This window comes from Barbus barbus, assembly GCF_936440315.1.
Source record: "Barbus barbus genome assembly, chromosome: 40".
NCBI lineage: Eukaryota > Metazoa > Chordata > Actinopteri > Cypriniformes > Cyprinidae > Barbus > Barbus barbus.
Genome location: NC_136718.1, coordinates 18,063,190 through 18,083,370, shown reverse-complemented (window position 1 = coordinate 18,083,370; position 20,181 = coordinate 18,063,190). Strand labels below are relative to the sequence as shown.

The 20,181-nt window shown below is 37.8% G+C and overlaps 1 protein-coding gene across 1 annotated transcript; it reads left to right on the top strand.

Moving 5' to 3' along the window:
* Nucleotides 1-9,632: 9,632 nt before the first annotated feature.
* LOC306859339 (myelin transcription factor 1-like) lies at nucleotides 9,633-20,010 on the top strand. The gene is made up of 22 exons (XM_079400343.1): nucleotides 9,633-9,719; nucleotides 10,192-10,246; nucleotides 10,337-10,367; nucleotides 10,468-10,530; nucleotides 10,628-10,863; nucleotides 11,020-11,973; nucleotides 12,097-12,231; nucleotides 12,927-13,017; nucleotides 13,117-13,236; nucleotides 13,337-13,551; nucleotides 13,682-13,890; nucleotides 13,984-14,208; nucleotides 14,335-14,489; nucleotides 14,641-14,703; nucleotides 15,019-15,087; nucleotides 15,440-15,502; nucleotides 16,676-16,759; nucleotides 16,886-17,107; nucleotides 17,386-17,477; nucleotides 17,572-17,675; nucleotides 18,417-18,560; nucleotides 18,668-20,010. Exons 2-22 carry the CDS (start codon nucleotides 10,192-10,194, stop codon nucleotides 18,809-18,811), a joined length of 3,474 nt encoding a protein of 1,157 aa, XP_079256469.1. The 5' UTR covers nucleotides 9,633-9,719; the 3' UTR covers nucleotides 18,812-20,010.
* Nucleotides 20,011-20,181: the final 171 nt, after the last annotated feature.

The window sequence follows — 20,181 nt, the reverse complement described above, 5'->3', positions numbered from 1 at the left end:
GAGAATTTCTCTCAAATACATCAAGCATTATTCGGTTTTCAATATTTAATCTTCTTTCATTTAATCTGAGAGGAATGTCAACGTAAAACAAAGCGCATATTATCACTGCTTCTCCCTATGGAGTCCGTTATGACTGTCATCCCTGCATCCATTGTGCAGACAAAACAAAAGGATGACCACAAATCGATGCATTGCTTATCTCAGTTCGGCGGTACAGTTGATAGATTTTCAGGTCCTTTTCTGTTGCCTTTATGGCACACGAGTCATTCACAGACCCTGCTGTCTACACCCCTGAGGCAGTTCCTCTTCACTCTCTTCTTTTCCTACTTTTCCCTTATACCTCACTCCTGATTCCAGGAGCATATGTCACTTGGAAGTGCTCTGCTAATTAGAGGGCTCTTTTGTCTGTGGGTTTCTCTTTTCTCTGCTCTTGTTGTTGATGGTTTTGTCACTGGAGTATCTGTGGGAGTCCTGCCGTCCCGACAGAAGGTTTTTATTGGACTCTTAATGAATTTACCTCGGATGGTCTCCTCTGCAAATCTGCACCTCTCATTCTGTGCCCAGAGTGAGCAGAGCCAGATTCCAGCCATCAGGGCCTCTTATCTCTTCAATTCAGGGTGTTTAAATGTGTGTATTTGTGTGTGTGTCCTGCGCAGGGACACAGGGAAGCGCTTTAATCTCAGGAATATAAGCTTTATACAAGCTCAACCTGATTGTTTTGACAGTGCAGCACTTTACAGAGCACACAAAAATGTGAGTGTGAGGAGAATTGTCAACAGTGCCGATTTGATTTCTCGTTCTCTTGGGAAAGTGGCACGTGTGCCATGTCAGAACTAGTAAATAAGAAGTGATCTTCAGTGACCCTGTCCTGGCATTCTCTAGGGTCATCTCTCCTACAGCACCTGCTCTCTGAAATAAAGAGATCAACAAAGGTCACGACACCTCTGTGGGTCAGAGGTCAAGCATTGACCGGTGTGGCTGTCCCAAAGTGACTCCGATTCACTGCATCCAATCGTAACGCGACCCGGAAGCATTCAGTTCCTTGGTGGGCTGACAGGACATGTCATGGGTTCTGGTAATTAGTTTGGGATTTTTGCTATTAAAGTGTGTTTCTGATAAAGTTCTGGAAATAATAAAATTAAATTAAAAAATAAAGTTCTTGTCATGTCATCATAGAAATTAATTTGTGGAGGAAACTTAGTACATATACACTACCATTATTATTATTATTTTTTTTTTATTGGTCATTTTTGAAAAATTTTGGGGTTATTTATTTGTTTGTTTTTGTGTATGTTTTTTTTTTTTTTTTGATTTTTTTAGTTTTATATAAATTAATTATTTCATTCAGCAAGGATGCATTAAATTGATCAGAAGTGATGGTAAAAAAACATTTGTAATGTTGCAAAGGATGTCTATTTCAAATAAATTCTGTTCTTTTAAACTCTATCCATCAAAGAACTATGAAAAGATTTAACAGTTTTGTATTTTTCAGAAAAATATTTTCCTATCACAGGAATAAATTACATCTGAAAATATATTAAAATAGAGAACAGTCACTTTTTTAACTTTTGGAAGGTACATGTAGTGAAAATGAGTCTTAAGGGAGATGCACTATAAAAAGTTGCACTCCCATTTAACAGTTACATTAAAATAAATATGGAACTTAGAAAAGAGAAATATAAACCTAATGTCAAACAAATTAAAATATATAAAATAAAATAAAATATATGAAATAATTTAAAAAATATAAAATAAAATATAAATAATATAAATAAACTTAAAAAGAGGGGAAAACTAATAATAGAACCCATGTAAATACCCCCAATATTGTACATAAGATTTAAAAATGTAATTGTATAATTGCCTCTTAACCTTTTGTGATTAGCCTACCCAGTGATTACTTTGAATCACTATTATCTGAAAAGTTGCAGATGGTGACTGAGTATGGATATTTGAATAGGAATTTCCAAGCCAGCCAGTCAGCTGTGCATGCTCACAATATCCACCAATTTAGTCTTTGTAGTGCTGGGGAAAGCAGTCTAACCCCCCTTCTGATGTATGTACTTTCTATACTATTTAGTTTATTTGCATACAGATGTCTAGTCAGCCCCATTTTGGACCTGAAAGGGAGGGAGGGAGGGAGGGAGGGTTGCAGTCCTGGCAACACGGCAAGAGTTGCTGACTAGCCCATAATTTCCAAGCATACTTTAGAGCACCATGGCTACTGTGTTTCAATCACTGGGCACAGGTGGCATCATAATTACCATGGATATTTTTGTGAGAAAGGGTGAGGGCCATTTGTATTGGATCACTAATTGAGCAGACCCTCTCAAAATACCATTAGCACCACTTGGATCATTACATTTAAGAGCCTGATAACACAGAATTGCATAATGGCCTAGCCAGCATTTAAATAGAGCAACTTTTAGGGGACTTCTGCTCTCAGATATGAGGGCATCCATCATATATGAGTCAAGATCACCAATCTAGACTTTTGTGTCCAGAATGTGAATAATTAGTGAGGGGAATTGTGGGGCATGGGAACAGGTGGAGCAGAGACTCTGGATGAGGGGAGATTGTCTCAGTAGTGAGAGAGAACGAGAGAGAGAGAGAGAGAGAGAGAGAGAGAGAGAGAGAGAGAGAGAGAGCAGGAGGGATGGTGTGAAAAGAGCTTGTCTCCTGTTCTTTCAGCTACTTTTGTCTTATTCTCTCACTAAGACAAGAAAACATATACTTTAGGACAGCTGCTAAGCTGATTTTCCCAGAGATTAGCTGCATATCTGTTGTCAAAGAATTGAACACATAACGCAGGCCATTGTCTTTGAGGTGTTAGTAGTCAGCAAAGTTTCCCAAAACCTGAAAGTTCTTATTGAACTTTTGAGGTTTTAGTTCACAGGCAATCGAGGCCTTTGTGTTTTCACAATAAAACAATATTGCACAGCCACACAAAACAGACTTACAATATAAGCTTACATTTTGTTTAATATTTTTTTTGGTTTAATATTTTATCTGGCCATGCAAACGTGTTTTAAAATTACTTTATGCTGTATATGTGTGTGTGTAGGTTTTTATTTGTTTTATTCATATTTTATTTGATATATTTAGTTATTTTATTCATATTTTTTATATTCATTATATAATATACAATAAAATATACAATATACTTTTAATTCGAAACTTTAAATATAAACAAAAAAAAAGACTTTAAATAATTATTTGGATAGGTAGATAAAAATAAACAGATAGGATATTTAATTTACACTACAAGGAAAGTTACAAAACTTTTTCAAACATACACTCATAAAAATAAAGAGTAAAATTCTTAATTTGCCATTTGTTCTGTAGATTTATGTTGTGCAGTGTCTAATATCACTCATTGTTCAATCATAATTTGGTTGCTGTTATCTCATCTAAACTTTAGCTCTTCCCCTTCTCAGTCCCTTCCCCCATTTTTTTTCTCACAAGATTCAAGAAAAAAGCAAACTAGCTGGGCTTTCCTGATATCACCCTCCAGGGTGACAGCTGTGCCAAAAAGCCCTTCACCACACACACACACAAAGCTCATTTAGGGAGCCTGGCTCAGTGGTCTGGAAATCACACTGTAAGCTCCGCCCTAAAGTGTGGTTAGCCATTGTTATTGTAATGGGGCCGTGTGCATTTGTATGAAGAAGAAGTGAGTGGGTTTAGACTTCTTCCCTCCCCATAGACATATTCCATATAGGAACTAAAGAAGTTTTCCTGAGTTTTCATTCAAGTTGAAGATGATTACAAAAACCTCTTCAACATGTCAAATAATAATAAATAGTCATCATCAACCATTATGTATGAGGCAAGAGTGTAAATAATTAATTAACACTCTCTCAAAGAAACAGAACCAAAACAGACACCATAAAATCTTTTATCATCAATATTCACTAACATGAGACAATCTAAACACATAAAAGCCACTACTGACAGACTCCAAGCTGACAGACTCCAGACTCCATATGAGTCCTTTCAAATAAAAAGCTCTAAAAGCTTTTCACACTTTCTACAAGCCTGGTGTCCACTAAGTGTAAATGCCTTAATAAGCACCCCCTGGCCCCCTCTACACGTCCCATGGTCCCCCTCCTTACTCACCATGGCAACAGCAAGTTGGTGATAGCGGGAGAGGGGGGGGGAGGTTGTTCTCAGCATCATTATCAGCAGGCCCATCTGTCATGGGGGGGGTAAGACTTCAGATCATGTAATGAGGCCTACGTAGGCTCCAGCAGCAACCCAGCACATATGCCTTCTCACTGGCATGACAGGGGAAAGGGTGGGGGAGAAGGTACACCAGAGTGCACAGATTGAGTTTGGGAAAGAATGAGAAGGCCTGATCTGAGGGCATGAGTTTTCATTGATTGATTGATTGATTGAGTAACTGATTTATAGAGTTTATAGAGACTAAAAGTCTTAAAAAAAAGACATTTACTAAACATTTATGTTAAGAAAACCTCTAAATATTTTTAAAGAAATTATAAGAAATGTTTTTTAATATATATTTTTTTAATTTTTAAATGTGTGTGTGTGTGTGTGCATGTTTATGTGGTTTATGAGGACACAAATTTGTATAATGACATGGGTATGACAGAGGTATTACAATATGAAGGTGGTTTATGAGGACACTGCCAATCTCCCCGTAATTCAAAAGGCTTAAAAAATATACTAAATGGTGTTTTTCTGAAAATCTAAAAATGCACAAAGTCTCCTGTGAGGGTTAAGTTTAGGTGTAGGGTTGGTGTAGGGCAATAGCACACACAGTTTGTTCAGTATAAAAACCATTACGCCTATGGAGAGTCCCCATAAACCACAAAAACCAATGTGTGTGTGTGTGTGTGTGTGTGTGATGCTGTTGTTGTTATTACTGGGGTGAACATCAGTTAAACCAAACAAAAATCACAGGGATCAAATATAAAATAATATTAACAATATAATATAAAATGTCCTGTCTGCTTTATGATTTAGGATCATGTCAATGATGTTTAATTTGAACATCCACATAAACTTTGCATCTGCATGTGTAAAATAATATCAATGTCATAGCCGACCAGTTTGAGACACAGCATAAAACGCTTTGTCTCTTTTGTCTTTTTAGAAAATGTGTCTCTAAACAAGGAACAGTAGTTTCAGGTTGTGCTGTCTTACCTTGTTTAAAAGTATTTAAAATATGCTCTTTTTGAGGTAATGGACAAAAAAATCACTCAGTAAAAAGTTTTACAGAGAGACTTTAAAGTCCTGACACATGACTCGAGGCGTACAAGACAAGCTTTTGTTTTCATTTTTCGAGGTCATTGTGTAGGGATACAGGCAGTGAGGCGCGCCCTCATTGGCTTGTTGAGTTGAACAAAAACTACCCCCGCCGCCGCTGATTGGCGGATGCAAACTTCTACTAACTAAGACCGCCCACCTCTGTCTGTAAGTTTTCTTTAAAATAACTTTCTCTGTAATGAAGTTGAGTAGTTTTGCGGTGTCAAAGGCGAAGAAATCACCGCAAAGATGAAGTTGTGTAAAACATTTCTCGGTGAGTGCTGGACTTCTTACTTTTTTCTTACTTTAGTCTTTTGTTCGCGTCAAACTTAGATTTAGTCTTGTGCGCCTTGGTTTTGTTGATAGCCGGTGTTTTTGGGTTTGGTTGACATTTTATTAACAATAACTATTCACAATACGTTTATTAGGCTATTGCAATTAAAACACGAGTGATATAATTATACGGACTGATTATAAACCAATAGCCTACCGACAGTTGTTGTTTCCTTCTTTGTTTACTTTCATTTTAAGTATTAATATAAAATGTTGACTGAATAGACTTGAATTACGTTTTAAGATCTAATTCTATTGCCGAGTGCATAGTACCGACCCAGATCCCTGATTTTTTTGTATCTTTTAAAAGTTGCGCAACGAAATCCCTATCCAGGCAGTTTTTAAACAAAGGCAACTTTTGTCTCTCAGAGGGAGTTGTGCTTTAAACTCAAGGCCGTCGGACTTCTGGCGTATCAAAACTTTTGTGTTGGGGAGGGATCAGTCCATCTGGCTGTGGGGGATTCCGGGTGTTGTGCTTCTCATTCGCTCAGCTGGCATCCTATGTAATATTTATACACAGTGTCTGGCCAGTAGGAACAGACTGGGGCTTCAATTGTATGCTGGGCTATCCATCTGTATACGAAACTTTAGGATCAGGGGTGAGCAAAGTTCCAGCTGGTAACCGAAGAACTTCGGTGTCATTAAATATGCAAAACTCTCAAAGGCTTTTGCAAGCTTCATATATGATAAGAAACTTTTTTAAAGTTTTGTAAAGAGTTCCCCTCCCCCTTTATTATAGAGAAAATGCATTTTTCGTTTTAATTTACATCTCTTTCAACTAGCTACATGTAACCTATAATAACTTATTATTTATAGATTTTGATATATTACCATTAATCGAACTTTTCAACTGCACTTTTTATTTTAGTTTATTTAAAGTTTTTTGAGTTTATTTTCGAAAAGTGAAACTAACTTATTCTTTTGATGTTCATTACTCGGGTAAAAAGGTGATATTTTTTAACAATTAAAATCAATTAAAAATAAACATAAACTTCACTTTTATTCGACATTTTACAGTCTGGCAACCTCGGAAGAAATCACAGTAATTCAACCGTTTACTTAGACAGATGAAGTTAATTCGCTAATTTTCCACAAAACTAGGTCACGTTGTTAGGCTTCTAAAAGAACATAAAAGAAAAGTAGTTCAACGCTTTTGAAGCAAGGCAAACGTGTCATTGCGCAAGAAAAAATAGATCCATATTAAATCAATTGTACAGCTACAGAAATTATTCTCTTTCTTGTCAATACCGAATAGTATCGTGTATGGCAATCGGACATTAGTCTTTTAAACGTAAAACAAATGCTTGTATTTGATGTTTAAATGACTCTATTCAGAATCATTTATTTTTTTAAATTTAATATTCCGTGTATTCATCTTTAAACTGCTATATACTCGTTGAAAACAGCGTTTTCTTACTAGACACCTGCCACTGAAAGCGCTCTTGTCCATGGTACTGAAACAGCGCTGATCTGGGTGCTGATCTTCAGCTGCTTCTAAACGTAGAGATATTTTCCAAAATAACCGATTGTAAGTTAAATGTCAAACTTGCGTGTGAGTATTTCATATCGGGTGGGTGGGAGTCAATAGCGACCCACTCTCCATCTTGTGCTGTACATGGTTTACTATGATGATGATGATGATGTCACGGAGGGGTGGACAATGGGCCTGTGAGCGAAAGGTAAGACTCGTTCGACAAAGCGTGTGGAGAAATGATGTTGGCAGCCTTTGTGCTCACATTACCTGTCGATTAATGGATGTATGCGTCTTGCTTACAACAGATAGAGGTTTTGGACCGGTCCTGAGCGAATTATTAGAGCTTTTTAATGGTAGCGGCACGAGACTCATTCCGAAGGGGAGGTGTACAACACTGAAGTTAACACACTGAGCCTACAAAGAGCAAGAGGCCGCTCGCATCTCCTTGAAAAAACGTCGTTTGCTTGTGGTATTTTTTTAAATTTACTAATTCAGATGCTGATGTGGATAAAAATGCAATGATTGGAAAGGTTTGCTGGTTTGGATTTAACGTTAGGTTACTATTGAAGCCAAATGGACGCCGGACTTGTAATCTCTTAAAGAAGAAGTGCCATTCCACCGTGTTTACATTTCTTGCACATTTTGTCTTATATTCGCTTGCGTACTATACGACACAATTACGTTGTGTAAAAAGTGCGATTCTACAATGGTTTTTGGATAATTGTATTTGCAGTTACATCGCTGCTTTATTTTCAAGAAACCCAAGAACTTAAAAGGTCTCTATTGCATCTATAACACAATATCCAGGCTCTCATATTACATTCTTAGTGCTGAGCTTGTTTTAAAACAATATTTATAGTCGAATCGGAAATGTGGAAGTTTAAAGCCAAACGGAATATTCAATGGAAGTTTGTCGATTCACAGTAAGTCAGGGATGCATGTACAAATACAATGTATTTCATGGGAGTGGACAAATAGTCATTAGAAACCCTTAAGCAACGCAAAAGCAGCATATGTTTAGTCTTGTGTGCGTGCGTTATTTACGAGAAGCACAACAATGCGAACGAACCATCTGTTTACTTCAGGCAAGGCCTGCATAATACACTATTAATTTATTAGATTATCGCCTTCCTTTCAGTTTTACATTTTAATTGCTCTTTATTCATCGCTTATTCTTGTTGTAGGACCTCTGTAGGTTGGACTTTAACGTTATTGCTCTAATAATACAGTCGCAGGTCTTGTAAACATATTCTGCTAGATATAGTTTCTCCTCCAGGAAAGTGACAGTGTTTTAAAGGCGGAGGGTTTGGCTGATAGTTACTGAAAGGCGTGGTGTGCTAGAAGAGGTTATGCGCAGCAGCATCATGGTGCTTTTACGAAGTCAAGGGCCTGATGCGACAAAAGAAATACTAATATTAGTCTATACTAAAACGTAATCGCAATTTGTGGCTAACATGCGCTCCCATTGGTCCATTTCATGCATGGGCCTCCTGTATAGGAGTCAAACAATGTTTTTGTATGCTGGGAGATACAGTCATTTAAGAGAATGAGAAAAACTTTAAAAAGTGATGACTGAAACTATTTAGGTCAAGTGACCATTTTCATCTAGAAATAACATGTCACCATGCAAATGTTCCTTATCTTTTGCATGCCATTGTCTTTGGAAGTGTCTTTGAAAGCAATATTTTGAAGAATTTATGTGTATTTATATTACTTGACTCCTAATGTGTTGGTAAATAGGAAACATTATTTTCAAAGATATTATACTCCTCCCTTTTGTATTCATCTTACTTTTATAGAAAGTTTTTAGCAAATGCTACAAAATCAGTTTAATTGGTTTCCATGCGAACTGAGTTCTAAGAAAGCATTGCATATTGCATCATATGCGGCAAGTGCTGCAATTGTTGCGGTTCTCAAGGGAATTCCCTCCCCTGTTACGTGTGTGATGTGACTGAGCACCAGGTGCTGCTTAAAACGTAATCAGACCACATGTAATGACGCCCTGATAAAAACAGCTGGGTCATGGTCGGATCTCTCGTCACCCAGGAAGAATAATCAACACCAGAGCCATGAAGGCACGCAGACCATGATGGACTGCTGAAAGCCCATTCGGTGACCAAAGTGCATGGGTCCTCTGGGGGCTTTTTAATGTTTGTTTCTGGATTACGGGTGTTTATCTTTTATAATCATCCTGTGGAAAATGACATCACAATAGGTGCATATGAATCAGCATTACTGGCATAGATTTGCTTACTTTCTGATTTTAGAGGCTCAATTGCTCGCAAAGAATATGTGTGCTTTCTTGATATTTTAGTTTTATTGCATATTTCAAACTAATATTGTTCATAAAAATATAATACATATATAATATATAGAATAAATCATTTAACTAATTACCCAAACATCAAAAATGGGAATCCACTGTCAAGACCTGCTTTAGTGTAACTTTTAATAAATTGATGGTTTTTTTTCCCCTCATTTCATTGTGTAATACATAAGTATGCACCTTTTAATATTTGAACATTTGTTGTCTTATCCTTTCTGTCCAACAGAGAATGAGTTCAGAGGGCAGCTGCTGAGCCAGAGGTGGACACGAGGGGACAGAGTCAGCAGCTGTGAGAACAAGAGGAGTAGGAGACTAAAAGTGAGACTTTATGTGTGTTTGCATGTGTCAGAGTAGCTTCATTTTCATTGATTATCTCTTGTATTATGCTGTACCACAAAACCAAAGAAGATAAAAGTACATTTCCCTTTCCGAAGCTCTGACATCTTTCTCAGTGTGGGAGGGCCTCATTTCTTTCTTATATTTCACTTCGCTTCCACTAAGGATTGGGAGGGATGTGCATTTGAAAGAACTTATTGGATGTGTGTTATTGATTGAGCTCTTTACAAGCATTTAAGAGGATTGGGGGCTACTCTGGTGTCTGTGAAATCAGACCTGCTCAGATCTGAAGACAAAAATCACAGTCTGACAGTATAAGAACAGTGAACAGTGATATTGTACTTTTTAATATGATTTTAGAAACACATTAGAGAAACAGAGGTGAAAAAAATATCTAAAGACATTAATAAATACTTATTATAATCTGATAACCACTCATGTGTTTGTGTTCCAGATGAGCCAAGACGCAGATGAGAAGCGGACAAGGACACGCTCAAAAGGAATCAGAGGTGAGAACCTCTTAAAACTCGAAAAATACGTTTTGTCCATTTCAGTGAATTTAATGACTGACAGAGCTTTTATCTCGCTCCTTATATCAGTTCCTCTTGAGCTCGTCGGACAAGAGTACAGGTGAGAGCTTTTATGCTTTTGTAGTGTTACTCATCATGTTTTTAAAGACCAGAGTTTGGTAGGTTAATGAATATAGCTAATCAAAACCCCTGTTTTGCAGCTGCCCTACACCAGGATGTGACGGCTTAGGCCATGTCAGTGGAAAGTATGCACGACACAGAAGGTAGGTAGTAAGAATTCAGTGTCTTATAGCTGCCAATAAAAAAAAAGACAAAAAGTGAGCAACTGAGTTTTTTGTCAAATCTTTTCATCCGTTCCAGTGCATTGGGATGCCCATTGGCTAAGAAAAGAAAACTCCAGGAGGCCGAGGAGAATCAGTCAGCCCCCAAACAGAAGCCAAACCCCCTAAAGCTGGCCATGGATGATGGGTTCAACGCAGACAGTGACACAAACAGTGAAACAGAAACAAAAGATGAGGGAGTGGAGTCTGAAGAGGACACTGCTGATAAAGAGATGGAAGCGGAAGATAAAACACCTACATCAGAACCAGTGACAGGTGGGTTACTAACCTATTAACTACAAAAAGGTTTATTATTTTTAAAGTTATGTCCTATGCAGTGCACATACTATGGTCTGTATTATATCACCCAAACTTGTCAAGAAACATCGAAAATCATTTACTTTACGATTGCCCTTTTTGTCATTCCTTTAGAAGAAATTTCACAAGTAGATTCAGAAGAGAAAAAGACACCTGTCAGAGAAACATCAACTCCAGTGCCAGAGAGCGGAATTGAGAAGGAAGAAGCCAATATCGAGGCTACATCCATCCAACAAATCACCATGGATGCTGAGTCAGAGGAGGGACTACAGGTCGCCGAAGAGATTCAGGCTCGAGAGGAAGAGGTAGAGGAGGAAGCAGAAGAGATTACAGAAGAAGAGCGAGTGACCCAGCAGCTGAAAGAGACTGACGAGGCTGTGACAACAGTTGAGGAAGAAGAGGAGGAGGAAGAGGAAGAGGGGGAAGAGGAGACACAATGTTTGAGCCAGAAGAACAACTCGGACCACCAATACTTCAGTGGAGACTTTGGCAAAATTCAGACCAAAGAGACTAGGGAGACAGCGAAGGACAGTGAAGATGATGATGATGAGGAAGAAGATGAGGAGGAGATCCAATCCCAGGTAGAGCCCTCCTCTCTACTTTCCCCTGTCCATGCTGCTTCAGCTCAGGAATTAGATGTGATGACGCACAGCAACATCAATCTAAACCACCCTCTTGGTGAAGATGAGGAGGAGGAGGATGAAGAAGAAAGAGATGATGCTTCGGATAAAGACTCCCCCACTGTAGTCATCGAGCTGGGTTTAGAGGGAGAGGACGAGGAAGAAGAGGAGGAGGAAGATGACGGAGAAGAAGAGGAGGCCGATGAAGTGGACGATGACGAGTTGGATAGCATGTCACAGAGGTCAGAGGTCACAGATGACTCAGAGACGTACGACATGACACGGGGGAATCTGGGACTTCTGGAACAGGCCATTGCACTGAAAGCCAAACAAATCGGCCGCAGTTCTGAAGAGAGCTGCTCTCCTGAGCAGCAGCGCTACCACAGCTCAGAGGAGAGCATGAGTAAGACCATGGACATCGCAGCTCGTAGAGCATACTATGGCAAAGGTGACAGGAAATTGCTGCCTACCTCTTATGACCCCAATTAAATTTAGATAACATTATCATGCAAGTACTGTGTGTGTGTGTGTGGAGTTTAATTTGTTTTTGCCTCCTCACTCTTGGGCACAGAAGGTTCTAGATCAGAGAAGAAGGAAGTAAAGTGCCCTACTCCAGGATGTGATGGGACAGGTCATGTGACTGGATTATACCCACACCACCGCAGCCTTTCTGGGTGTCCACACAAGGACAGAATCCCTCCAGAGAGTAAGTATTGTGTTGCACTATTATTATAATATGTGACACACACACACATAATACAGTATATATTAATACAATGATAAAACACATTTACATTTATATACATTTATTTGTAAAAATTGTATTAAAAATTCTAAAATGTGTACATATTTTATATAAAATTGAAAAATTTATGTATATTACTAATTTTTTAGTAATATAAGTCTTTTACTGCATTTATTTGATTAGAAATACAGTAAAACACACATTTAATCACAATTTAAAATAACAGTTTTCTATTTTTATATATTTTTAAAATATAATTTATTCCTGTGATGGGTTCTCAAGGGAAAGCAAAGCTGAATTTTCAGCAGTCTTTAGTGTCACATGATCCTTCAGAAATCATACTAAAATGCTGATCTGGTGCTCAAGAAACATTTTTTTATTATTATTATTATTATCTATGTTCAAGAGAGCTTGTGCTACTTAATATTTTTGTGTAAACCATGATTTTTTTTTTCAAGATTCTTTGAATAATAGAAAGTTTAAATTAACATTTATTTAAAAAGTTTTTTTATATATTATAAATGTTTTTACTGTCACTTTTGGTCATTTTAATGCATACTTCCTTTGCTGAATATAAGTATTAATTTCTTTAAAAAAAACATCAACATTTGAACAATAGTATCATGATCCTATAAGCGGTGTTTTTTTGGCACTAGTCTTGGCAATGCACGAGAACGTACTAAAGTGTCCAACACCTGGATGCACTGGACAGGGACATGTGAACAGCAACCGCAACACACATCGCAGGTACTGCTCCTTAACTATTTTAAACTTTTCAGGGGTCAATTTCTGTTCACATCAGGTTTTCCTAAAACCTTGTGTTTTTCTTACATTTTACACTTTTAGTCTCTCTGGCTGCCCTATTGCTGCTGCAGGGAAACACAAAAGCCATGAAAAGCAGTCACAGCCGCAGACCTCTGTCAGTGATCCTATCAGTGGAGGCTCAAACTCTGACAGAGTTCTCAGGTGAGTGTTTTCCTCCTCTTTGCAACATCCCAGCTAGATCTTTAACAGACAAAAGAGCCTTATATGTAAACACTGTGACTAAAGACTCTGTCCTCTACAGGCCGATGTGTTTTGTGAAACAGCTGGACATCCCTCAGTACGGTAGCTACAGGCCCAATGCCATGCCAGCCACTCCTCGCGCCAACCTGGCTAAGGAGCTGGAGAAGTATTCTAAGGTGTCCTTCGACTATGCAAGCTTCGATGTACAGGTGTTTGGCAAACGCATGCTTGCACCCAAAATGCCCACCAGCGAAACCTCACCTAAAGCCTTCAAATGTAAGCACCTCCTCATTCCCTTTAAAATAACAGTTAAAAATACAACATACATTAATAGATAATGAATTATTGATAGCATACTGAAACACATTATTATTATTATTATTATTATTGCTATTATAATGAATAGTCAAACCATTCCCCAAAGCCTCGTCCCCCAGCCACAGCCTGTCAGGAGGCTACACCAAAAGCAGCTCCTCTTCCACCTCAAGTGGGTACGATTATACCCATGATGCCGAAGCCGCACACATGGCTGCCACTGCCATTCTCAACCTGTCCACCCGCTGCTGGGAGAGGCCTGAAAACCTCAGCACCAGACAGCCAGATCAGGCCAGCAAAGTGAGTTCTTCTCTGTCTGTATCTGGAGAAGTTGAGTTCCATAACATCCACATTATATACACTAGATTATAATTAATGTTTTCTACAATCTAGGACATGGACATTGAGGTGGATGAGAATGGCACACTGGACCTCAGCATGAAGAAACCCAAGAGCGAAGGAGTCAGGTCACCAGACCCATCTTCATCCTCGTCATCATCTTCTCAACACCATGGTGTCACCTCACCCCACTCCAGCCACACCTACAAACAAGAGGAGTGGGAGGGGCCTCTGGACTACACCAAGTCAAACCGACAGAAAGAGGAGGAGCCAGAGGAGGTAAATGTATATCAATTTGAGATATATTCACATAGTCTCACTTCATGGTTAAATCATGGTTAATGAAAAAAAAAGTTTTGCACCTGTTTTGTACCTGTTTGACTGTTGTTTGTCTGTTGTGTCCAGGTTGAATACACCACACACTCATACGCCTCCTCTGATGGAGACGATGATGATGCCACTCAGGAGAGCATGGAGGACAGGAAGTACCCTGGTGAGGTCACAACCTCCAGCTTCAAAGTCAAATTCCAGCCCAAGGACAGCAAGAAAGAGGTCTTGCTGTAAGTGTCTGCTGCAACTACAGCCTCATTTAAACACTAAACACATCTGCTAAGACAATAAAAGTAGTCTGTAAATTTGGTGTCTTGCAAAGGTGAATAAATTACTAGAATGATTCCACAGGGATTTAATACTCTCTTCATCACCCTCCAGATGTCCCACCCCAGGTTGTGATGGTAGTGGACATATAACTGGGAACTATGCATCACACCGCAGGTATGCAAGAAGCTGACACAGTATTTCAACTCTGAACATAAGCCCTACTTGTGTTTTCTTTTTTTCTTTATCTGTTTCCTCTCTGTTGAACCGCTTCAGCTCTCTATAGCATAAACCTGTATATTAAATGCTATGTCTCTTTAATACATTTGGGCAACTCATTTACTCATGTCTCTTTGTATGTATATATTTGCTAAAATACATACATAGAAATGACAAATCAGTGACATACTACAAAATATATATCTCTTCCATCTTCACTTAAATCTTCCTCCCTCTATTCTTTCTTCCTGGTGTTTTTCTACTGTTCTTCAGTCTCTCTGGTTGTCCCCTTGCTGATAAAAGTCTTCGGACCCTCATGGCTGCCCACACTGCTGAACTCAAGTATGTCTGTGCTCTTATTTTTTCCTCTAATGAATCCTTTACCGATTACTGCTTTTGCTTGACTCTACTGAATATCGTTGTTACTGCAAAATACTGTTTACTGTCCCGTTTGCTGGCTATTCTTATACTCTTGAACTAATAATCGGTTGATATTTTCAGTGGCCAAAAATATAATTTTCTTGGACTGTGTCCTAGAGATGCATCAAACCAGTTGAGACACATTAAGCATCCAGGCTGAAGCCCAAATGTTTATTTGGATTACCAGTATGATTGTATGTGTGATATTTGAATTGTATCTTTCTAAAGCAATGCTATGTTCATGCTAACCAGTCTTTCTCTTTGTGACCTACAGATGCCCTACCCCAGGTTGTGATGGATCAGGACACATCACTGGAAACTATGCTTCCCATAGAAGGTATGTTAATTAAAGCTGCAGTCCGTAATTTTTTTTGGTTAAAAATGATCCGAAATCAATATTTGAGGAAGTACAAAACTATCACCTTACTTTAGCCGATTGATAATGATTCTCTTATAATAATGTTTTCTAATACGTGTGGTACGGGTAGGTTTTCACAGGAAATTCGAGCATGGCACTACGTCATTACGTCGCGTCTGTAGACATAAAGAAGTTGTCCCGGCTACTAGGCTATCGCATGTGAGGATCCTGCAGGTGGCGGATCCTTTATTGCCTTCTCTCACAGAAGCTAGAATAATTAAATGTATAATTTTGATGGCGGATTGTGATCCACAAAGGATTATGTGTTTATGAAACACATGTGAATTAAATTAAATTATATTCCAATTTTAAATGTGCTTCTGATTACAGATAGCCTGGGATTACACAAGATTTGTATTTTAAAGAGACCAGTTCAAAGGGAGCATAATTTGCTATTTTGGTTAAAAGAATTTCTTTATATGAAATTTGAATGGGAAGACAATTAGATATTAGTACAGAAATTAGTACAGACTGTACAGAAATTGAAATCTACAAGTTAATACACATTATACTCATAGTTACACAATGCTGATGTTGTTAACATTAATAATTTGAGAATAAAGTATAACAATAATAATACTTTGCATGGTTTGATGTGATATGAGCTAACCAATCGTTAGATTAAATTTACATTATTTAAATTAGATTTTCCTCGGTTGGTCAGAACAAACGTGGCAGATTTGTTACTTACTTTTTCAGATGGCAATATACTGTACAGTGAAAATTCTTATTTGGATCATATATTCCAAGACATAGGCTAGAATCTGTGATTGCGAAGTACAGTAAACATCCACACCGGTGCGGTGACTGACAGCCACACATACTCCTCAAAACATTAGATTCATCTGCGCTGAAGCCATGCAGGAGCACAGACCACACAAGCAAGATAATTCCACACACAGCTACAATTCCAGGTTTTTAAACAGAGATAGCGACAAAACTTACAGACTGCAGCTTTAAGAGACATTACATTTACTGTACCTACTTTCAAGATGCACTTTTGGATTCAGTGTCAAGCTTTGCAACTAGTCAAAAATATTAAATGGGGGATGTAAATAAAAAAAAATAACATTCACATTTTCTCTATTGCAGTCTGTCTGGATGTCCACGTGCCAAGAAGGGAGCAATCAAAACCACCCCGACCAAGGATGACAAGGAAGATTCGGAGCTCCTAAAGTACTTTTTTTTTTTTTTACAAAATCTCAACTTTTGCTGTATGAAAACAGTGGATTTATTGAGCACAGCCTGTATCTTTAGAGAATGCCAAACCTGACAGTCAGTTCATCACTTACCTCTCTATAGGTGCCCGGTGCCAGGTTGTGACAGCCTGGGGCATATCAGTGGGAAATATGCCACCCACCGCAGTGCCTATGGGTGCCCGCTGGCAGCACGCCAGCAGAAGGAGGGCATGTTAAATGGCACACCATTCTCCTGGAAGGCCTTCAAGTCTGAGGGCCCAACCTGCCCTACGCCAGGATGTGATGGATCAGGACATGCCAACGGCAGCTTCCTCACTCATCGCAGGTACAGACGGGACCTAATAAAATTTACAGATAAATATTAGTAATAGTATTATATCAAATAGTCCTGATAAATGGCAAGCTGTGAGTGAATTAAAACTGCTGTATATGCTAGATATATAATAAAACTAATTGTCTTGGAAATGCCATAGTAATATGTTTTGAAATATTAGAAATGCCTATTTTTGGCTTTCTGGTGTTACCAAAGAATGGTGTAATAAAAACAATAAATCTAAGACAATAATTTTTTTTATATCCCTTAATCATAATGTGTTTCTACAGTCTATCAGGTTGCCCTAGAGCTTCAGCTAACAAGAAGAGAGCCAGGTTCCCAGGGGATGATTACATCAGCAAGAAATTCAGGGCAAGTGATGGTAAGATCGAATAGAATTTGCTTCTCTTCTTTCATTCCCATTATGTTCATTTTGTGCTCTTCATTAACATATGCATTGTCTTCTATCCCCTCAGTTCTTGACAATGATGAAGACATAAAACAGCTGAACAAAGAGATTAATGAACTGAATGAGTCGAACTCTGAGATGGAAGCAGACATGGCCAACCTCCATACACAGGTCTGCTTTTATTAAATTTGATTAAATTACACTACTCTTCAAAAGTTTGAGGTTGGTAAGTTTTTTTTTCTTTTTGAAAGAAGCAACCAAATCTGCATTTATTTGATCAAGAATACAACAAAACAGTAATAGTTTGAAATATTTTTGCATTTTAAATACGTTTTTTTTTTTTTTTTAAATATTAATTTATTCCTGTGATCGCAAAGCTGAATAATTTACTACATGATATTTTTGTGGAAATAATTGTTTTTCCAGGATTATTTGATTAATAGAAAGCTCAAAAGTACAGCATTTATTAGTTTTTTTTTTTTTTTTGTAAGATAAAATTAAAAAGTCTTTACTGTCACTCTTGATCAATTAATTGCATCCTTGCCAAAAAAAAAAAAAATTCCTCAGAGTTAGAAATCTTACTGACTCCCAAACATTGGAACAGTTCCCATATCAGAAAATGTAATAAAGACAGATTCACTTTATATATGGCTGAAATGTGATCTGAGCATATAGCATTAGGCACTTAACAAGTGTTTTTCACAAGCCTCACAAGCTTTTTGAAGCTCTCATTGTTCATCAGTGAAAATCCCGTAATTGAGAATAGGATTTTTTGGTGACTTCTTTCCATAAGAAATATAATGATAATATTTACAGTACTTCAAATACAATATTATAAATGACAGTATTTTATCATCACAAAGATAGAATACAACAGCTGCTGTTTATTCATGCTGTTCTATCCATCAATAGATCTCATCCATGGAGAAGAACCTCGAGAGCATGGAGGAAGAGAATAAACTCATAGAGGAGAAGAATGAGGCTCTGTTCATGGAGCTGTCAGGCCTGAGCCAGGCTCTTATCCGCAGCCTTGCCAACATCCGTCTACCACAGATGGTCAGTCCGCTTGCTATCTACCTTTTATGACTACGCCCAACAAGCATTGTACATTATACTTTTATGTAGCTTGCTTTTAACAAACTGTAATCTGTTGTTTACCACAGCAAGAGCCCATCACTGAGCAGAATTTTGACACCTACGTGGACACCCTGACCCACATGTTCACCGATAAGGAATGCTATCAGAACCCAGAGAACCGTGCCCTACTCGAGTCGATCAATCAGGCCGTCAAAGGCATTGAGGTGTGAGCAGAGGAGCGGCAGCTGCAAGACACTGTGGGTTAAATAACCAGACTAACAACATAAAAATACTGTTTTAAGGACATTCAGGTTTTGTATGTGGCACCCTCCGTAAACGCATAACGTTGCGAGAGCCGTGGAAGTCAGAGAAAACGACCAAATTCCAATTCCAAATTATGCTGCTTAGCAATTTTGATGAGATACAAGATCCTTTGCCTCTTAAACCAAGCTGGCTCTTCTTGTTTTGAGGAATATTTTGGAGCAAACCATTTGTTACTGTTTTCTAGAGCAACTCTCACCGACACTGATCTGCCTTTTTACTTCCCTCAGTGCATGGAGGTTGCCGTGAACAATACGTTGTGAGATTGTCGTGCGTCTGTGGAGGAGAGTCTATGTGTGTATGCGTAACAGAGTGTTTTATGTGTAATGTCCGAAGGTGAATTCACAATTAATGACCTCCCTTGACAAAATATGATTAGTATGCAGCACTGCTACATTTGATCTCTGTATGATAATGTTGTCTCATATTTGGTGTAAATGCTCTCCTGTTCCATTCAGTAATATTTATCGTATTTGAAACATAGATATTGCACTTCCATGAATAGTTTGTAGTTCCATCGTCATGTTATTATTGTAATTATTATTATTATTATTATGGCTATTTAAATAGGGTCCTTGAAATGTAAGTTTAATTTATTATTTATTCATGTTAAGGGTTATTTTGTTTATTTATTAATCAGTGTCTATTTATGGACTTAATTTATTTCACAAAGCAAAATTCTATACACAGCTTTTAAACAGTTATTAAGAGGAGAGACGTTGCCCTCTGCGTTGTGAAAGAGGCAATATTTTAAGAATATTGACAGCAAATTGTTTTATAAACCTTCCTATTTATTTTAAAGACAGAGATTTATAATCTCTTTTTTTAAGTGCAAATATTTTCTACCTAACAATTTTTATATTGTTTTTTAATATTCTTCTTTATTTAATGAGTTCTGTTTTCCATAAAAGTATTTTGACACCCTCCAGAGTGAAGTGGGTTGAACAGATATGATGTATTTATTGTTATTTATTTAGTATTTAAGAACAAATTGAATGGAGATCTTGTTGCATATTTATTTTGTAAATGTCTCTGTGTTAGTGGTTGCTGCATATGGATAGTCTTTGCCCATGTTGTTGATAAAATAAATGGGAATTCTATCACCTACAACAGAGAGTATGTCATATTTAATGCTGCTTGTTTCTATTGAGTTATTATGACTGCATATTTACAAGCTTGAATTTGCCCTTGATCCAACAGTGATATTTTGTGAGACATTGGTCAGTCCCAACAATTTTGTATTCTCTGACATTTATTAGAGCAAAGATAAAATAGGAAC

Bases quoted from the DNA above. Each gene is read 5' to 3' on its own strand.
- LOC306859339 (XM_079400343.1), top strand. From the start codon at position 10,192: ATGAGCCAAGACGCAGATGAGAAGCGGACAAGGACACGCTCAAAAGGA. The intron at 12,232-12,926 runs GTAAGTATTGTG...TTTTGGCACTAG, and splicing joins GGACAGAATCCCTCCAGAGA to TCTTGGCAATGCACGAGAAC. The intron at 16,760-16,885 runs GTACTTTTTTTT...ACCTCTCTATAG, and splicing joins GAAGATTCGGAGCTCCTAAA to GTGCCCGGTGCCAGGTTGTG.